The sequence below is a fragment of the Canis lupus genome, chromosome 9, assembly GCF_011100685.1.
Source record: "Canis lupus familiaris isolate Mischka breed German Shepherd chromosome 9, alternate assembly UU_Cfam_GSD_1.0, whole genome shotgun sequence".
NCBI classification, from domain to species: Eukaryota; Metazoa; Chordata; class Mammalia; order Carnivora; family Canidae; genus Canis; species Canis lupus.
In genome coordinates, this window is record NC_049230.1 from 21,565,558 (window position 1) to 21,571,971 (window position 6,414).

The window sequence follows — 6,414 nt, forward strand, 5'->3', positions numbered from 1 at the left end:
TATCTCTCATTGGAAGAAGACATTTCTCTGACTTTCTCACCATCACTTTTAATGATGCTTACTTAAAGACTTGAGATAAAAATGGGGGGAATACTTGAGATGTTCTCTTTCCTGCCTGAAGAGTATGGTCTACTGAACCTGATAAACATAAAGCTCATAGTAGAGGCTGCTTACTAAGGAGTGAGGAGACCTAGACCCCTTTGTGTAACTGTGGTGAACCCACATGACGTCTCCTGTAAGATGAGGGGATAAGCCTATATATTCTCTATAGTCCTTTCCTAAAATCTACACATGTGATATTAATCCTGAATAAATTACAAAGATAAAAATTGCAACAGATCCTTGATGAAAATTTTACAGTCTAGGTAGAGGTTGAGTTTGGTTTGGAAGGAAGAGGAGGGCATTCCAGATGAATGGGGAGACAACAACCAGGCCCCACTGGGGAAAAGTGACTAAACCAAGGTGGCAGGAGTCTAGGATATCATGTGGTCCCGCCTCATCTGAAAACCACAAATCTGCCTCTTAGTGAGTCGTGGAAGGAGACATCTGGGAAGCAGAAGTCTACTGGCCTGCACGAGAGTGTTGCTATTAACCTATTACTATTAGGGGCATGGGTGTAAATAAGGCAAGTCACTGTTTGGGTGGTAATTATGTGAGTCTTTGAAGTCCAGGAATAAAATGCTGACTTCAAAGCCAAAGGTCAGAGTGATTAGATACTATCCTAGTTTAGAAACACATTCTTTTCTCTTGTATGAGTTAGGAATATTTCAATAAAAATTCATCAGAATTGAATCCAATGTGTAGATTTGGTTAGAATAAACAATATAGAAGACAAAGGAATGTTTGTGGTTGTATGCATGGATGTGTACAAGGTAAAGAGTTAAAAAATATCATTTGCTCAATGCTAACTCCTCACTTAATTGGATAGAAGATTAAGAAATGATCATGTATCCAGAGGGGGTCATCAGCACCTGGGCAGGGTATATAAAGGGGCCAAAGCAGGACAAAGACATTCACACCTGACAACACCCAAATCCTCTCACCAGTCCAGACCTAAACAGCCCCACACATCACCATGTCTGGCTCCTGTTGTGGTTCCATCTGCTCCTCCCAGGGCTGTGGCACAGAATGCTGCCAGCCCTCCTGCTGCCAGCCCTCCTGCCAGCCCTCCTGCTGCCAGCCCTGCTGCTGCCGCGACCCCTGCTGCTGCCGCCCCGTGAGCTGCCAGACCACCGTGTGCCGCCCCGTGACCTGCACCTGCCGCTGCACGCGCCCCATCTGTGAGCCCTGCCGCCGCCCTGTGTGCTGTGACCCCTGCTCCCTGCAGGAGGGCTGCTGCCGCCCCATCAGCTGCTGCCCCACGTCCTGCACTGCCGTGGTCTGCCGCCCCTGCTGCTGGGCCTCCACCTGCTGCCAGCCCATCTCTGTGCAGGCGCCCTGCTGCCGCCCCTCCTGCTGCCAGCCTGCCCCCTGCCGCACCACCTGCAGGACCTCCCCCTGCTGCTGAAACCCCCACCATCTCCAAAGAGCAACTCACTGGAGCCTAAGCACCTATTCTGCATTTTAAGAAAGTGGAAAAAAAAAAAGAAAGTGGAAAGAAAAATAGATATTTTTCATAAAGCAACAATAGTCATTTTTACATCCCACCATTTGGATACACAAGCAGATATCCATTGCCACCCTCAGCCAAATTACCAAGTGCCTCCATAAGCAGAAAACACCATGGATGGTAAATCTTTCTTCAGAAGTCCTCAGAGTGGACTCTGCAAACCCATCCTGAATTCCGAAGGCAGCTCAAACCCTCCCTGCCACCTTTTGCAATGTGCTGTTTGCTTGTTTTCAATAAATTAATTTTTCCTGTAAACTTCCCTGCTCTCTGATTCATTCAGCAGTGCATGTTTATTAGTGTACATGGCTGAGCAGACAAGGAATAGGAAGAAGGATGACATGACAGAGAAGATGAGGAAAACAGGAGAGGAAAGGGAGAGGTGCTAAGAATAGTGGTATGAGTCTTGGAAGGTGGTACAGGATGGCCAGGCTAGTCCTCTGACTGCTTACATGGGTAGAAAATCTGTCATATGGGGTTCTTCGGTCTCTTCCCTTCATCCACATGTCCAGGTTCATATCTCAGCATGCCCCACTAAGTCACTGCAAATAACACAGCTCACAGTAACTGGCACATGCCCTGCAGTCCCATATGTCCTTGCTCTTATCATGTTCTTTCATTTATCTGGAGTCTTTTTTTCACCTACCACTTCCCTCCACTAACACGGAGTCATTTCAAAGATTCAGCTCAGCCTTCTGTAATTGTCCTATCCTAACCCCTGTATCACATAAACACATGAACATGTGTGTGCATGTGTACATGCATGTGCACACACACAGAGGTTAGGTAGCCCTAATATGTGCCAATAGCATCCTATGTTTACCTCCCTCCCCATAAGGCATTATCTTGAAATGATCTATTTCTCTGTCTCCAATGAAGGGGCCACAATTTATTCTGACTTTTAGTACTGAGCTCAATGTTTAGAATATGGTTGGTACCTGATTTCTATTTGTTATGTCAAACAAAACAAGAAAGTAATTATCTTCTTTACAAGAATTATAAAAGGTAAATATTTTACTTAAAACAGAATCTTCAGCATCATTAGCATAACTTAACTTCTTTGACATTCAGGTTTCCTCATTTGCCAAATGGGAAAGTTAATACTTACCAATGTAGATTGCTGGGAAAGTTAAATGACCTTATGTATGTAAAGTGCCTGGCACACAGTATTCACCCAGTACCATTCACTGATATTCCTTGCTGCACATTTGAACATCACTGTATCAAAGGGGCTCAAAAGATGTTCTATTCATTACATATTATGTCACCGAGAATGGGAGAAGGCTGAGGGGAAGGCTTTTTGTTTTTTCAAGATAGTCCACATCCACTGGCAGAAACAGATTTCCTAATATAACAAAGCATATTCCTAAGATTTCCTAAGTATAAGAAAGGAGGAAAAAAAATTCATCATCATATTGAGGCCAACTCAGACTGAAAGTGTCCTTTAAAAGTTGCTAGGTGGGATCCCTGGGTGGCTCAGCTGTTGAGCACCTGCCTCTGGCCCAGGGTGTGATCCTGGAGTCCCGGGATCAAGTCCCACGTTGGGCTCCCTGCATGAAGCCTGCTTGTCCCTCTGCCTGTGTCTCTGCCTCTCTCTCTCTCTCTCTCTCTCTCTCTCTCTCTCTCTGTGTGTGTGTGTGTCTCATTAATAAATAAAATCTTTAAAATAAATAAAATAAAAGTTGCTATGCTAATCCATAGGAAAGAGCCCTAGGTTACAAGATTTATGAATAAGGGTTTAGTGTCGGGAACAAAGAGAGCTGGGAAATAATACATGCATCTGATGGACTTTTCTTTCTACTCTGAACCACCCAAAGGAATTAAACAACTCAAACTGTAAGAAACTCTGAAAGATTACTTGGGTTAGTCTTCCCTGGGCTTCAGGCAAATGGTACTTATTAGGCAGAAAAGATCTTTTTTTTTAAGTAAGCTCCACACCCAGTGTGGAGCCCGACATGGGGCTTGAATTCATGACCCTGAGATCAAGACTCAGACACTTGACTGACTGAGCCACCCAGGTGACCCTAAGCAGAATGGATATTGATTTGTTAAATTCCAGGGGGAAAAAAAATCCCACCCACTCCCGAATCATCTAGAATTTTTCTATCTAAAACATTCTCTTTTAAATGAATGATATCCATTTCTTTTGTCTTCCGCATTGTACAGATTTCATGATAAACCTGGCCTGTGAACAACATCAGGAATAGAAGACTCTTCCCCTTTTACACAACTGAGGACACATGCTGGCAGGGGACAGGGATCAGCTGTAAGCCACACACAACTTTGAGGTAAGAGAGGAAGGATCTGAAGCCCTACTTGTCTTCCCAATCCTTCTTCTGCCCTTTCTCCCTCATTCTTCCCCATATCCATCTCTGCCTCCTATGATTGGAGGATATTTCAAAGATCATTTTGGAGAACAGGGAATGCATATTCTGTTATCAGAATTTAAAAATCTTCCTAACATCTAGTGGTTTTCAAACTAGTTCCTAACAAAACACAAGTCATGAAACTTTGAAGAAGGGGGCATGGTTCACCATCAGAAGGTCACCAACATTCCATACTTTTTCAATCCAACCACAAAAATTCCACAATATATTGCCATCATGGTTAACATTTACTTGTTCCCACTCTGGTGATTATGCTCTTGCAGGACATCTGGAATTCAAATACTAGGACTAAAAAAAGCCAAATGGTAAAGAATGGGGACAATCTCTTGTCCAACAAGCTTAGGCTTATTCATGTGCTACAGCAAAGAAGACTGTACAGGAAAGGACCAGGGGCATCCCACCCAAAAAAGGAAAAGTTTTTTTTATAGGATTTTGAAGAATGGTAGATTTATCTAAAATTACACAAAATGGTGTTTTAATGGGTTCAAAGCAAAAGAGGGGTTTGCGCAAAGGAATTAACATCAGGACTGGGTTGTGATAGGACTTAGGTCTCCTTTCTTTGAAAACTGCATAGTTAAGATAAATGAGCAATGCTGTATCTGAAAATCTCTTTTCTGAAACTCTGCCTTTGTGTTGGAATATTGAGGCTACCATTCTGTGTTAAGGCGACTCAGATCTTTTCCTAGAAATAGTGGGCTCTTCCATTCTTACTGATATGGCTTGAAAGAGCAAAGTTTCTGACAGTCTATGATTTCAGGACCCAGAATTTCTTAGTATTCAGTCTTTTCTGTTAGTTAACAAATGCAGTTAGTTTATAGACATCTATCTATTCCTAATATTTGAATTGCTGTATATATTCTAATAAAAAAAACAGTACACTAAACTGTAAATCAAGCAAGTTTCCATTTTATTTCAATAGATGAGAAACTTGATTTGATAACTATGATTACCTGTTCACTAGTCTGAAGTAACTGAGAGTTGGAAAAGTCTAGAGGTCATTCATCGGTGTTTATAGTCAAGAGAAGACCACACTGTCGTCAACTATTTACCATGCTTTTATCTGCATGACTTTAGAGAAATCATTTCACAAATCAAGCCCCTCAGAACCTGTGAAGGACTATTATGGGTCACAAACTCAAAGACCTTCAAGGACCTGGCCTGTGGCAGACGAATGAATGTATATATATGTGGTCATATCAAATAAAACATTTTGTGGAGGCAAATTTGGTCTGAGAGTCAATCAGCAAGACTTGGACAATGTCATCCTTAATCTACCTTCTAACTCTACATTTATTATTTATACTCCCACTTTCTTTAGCTGTGTTTGAGACAGACAAAAGCTATTTTATCAGTCATCAGTACACCTGGTTACCCTTGTTTTCTCTGAAGCCAATTTCGCACTTCATAAGCAACCAAACCCTTAGCCAACAGACTGAAGCATCTACTAGAGAAAGATAATTGATTTCTTTATAAATATTTTCAATATGTTTTGAAGAACTCAGTACAAGTGTTTATGGTCACACCTGTAAAGAAAGAGCAACCTCAATTTCAATTATATTTCTAAGACCATACTCAGGGAGGGGCATTCAAAATGCATAATATGAATAAAGTTTTCACTTAGTTTGACTTTATTGTTCCATGAAAAGCCTTCTCCTTCAATCACTTAATTTACCATTGTCTTGCCATCCTAACATTTGTAATTACCGTGTGATAAGAAACTTCTTAGAACTTAATTTTCTTCCTTTCCCTCTTCACTCCCAAATAATGTGGTGCTGTTTATACAGTAAGAGTCTCAGAAGTGACTGTGATTTATAGGCCAACTATGGTTACTAAAAAATATCACTCCAGCGGCTCTGGTAATTATTTCCTTATAAACAAGGTGAAGCACTATGTTGTTTTCCAGAAGCACTGGGCAATTCTTCCCTTAGCAGTATCAGTACACGTCTCCTTCTATGAGTAATTTTGGCTTTTTTTTTTTTTTTTTTTAGAAATTCTTGCTTCATTTCAATGTCATTCAGAAACCAGGCCTGTGACCTCATGAACTTACAATCTCACACTTAGTCATGGATGGTGAACAAGACGAACAAGAGGAAAGTATGATGGTAGCAACACTGGGATCGTCAAACTTTCAACTTGTCATGTGACATGGTCTGGAAGGGCTGGTTATTCCACGAGTAATTTTTTGGATGATATAAATCATCAAGTATTCATTTCAAGGAGGAAGAAAGCAGACAGGCAGAAAGGAAAGCATCCTTCCATGATGTTGGAGTTGCTGCTTCAGCAATTGAATCCACCAATCTAGAGGTCAATGGGCAACCACAACTCCAGGAAATGATCATGTGTCCTGGGGGGGTCATCAGCACCTGGGCAGGATATATAAAGGGCCCAAAGCAGGACAAAGACATTCACACCTGACAACAC

At 41.7% G+C, this 6,414-nt stretch overlaps 1 protein-coding gene across 1 annotated transcript; it reads left to right on the forward strand.

Annotated features, from left to right (window-relative positions):
• The first annotated feature begins 1,029 nt into the window (after positions 1–1,029).
• Positions 1,030–1,864, forward strand: LOC100685322 (keratin-associated protein 2-3-like). Its single transcript, XM_038546129.1, has one exon. The coding sequence runs from the start codon at positions 1,076–1,078 to the stop codon at positions 1,505–1,507; it is 432 nt and encodes a 143-aa protein (XP_038402057.1). The 5' UTR covers positions 1,030–1,075; the 3' UTR covers positions 1,508–1,864.
• The last annotated feature ends 4,550 nt before the right edge of the window (positions 1,865–6,414 follow it).

Bases quoted from the DNA above. Each gene is read 5' to 3' on its own strand.
- LOC100685322 (XM_038546129.1), top strand. From the start codon at position 1,076: ATGTCTGGCTCCTGTTGTGGTTCCATCTGCTCCTCCCAGGGCTGTGGC.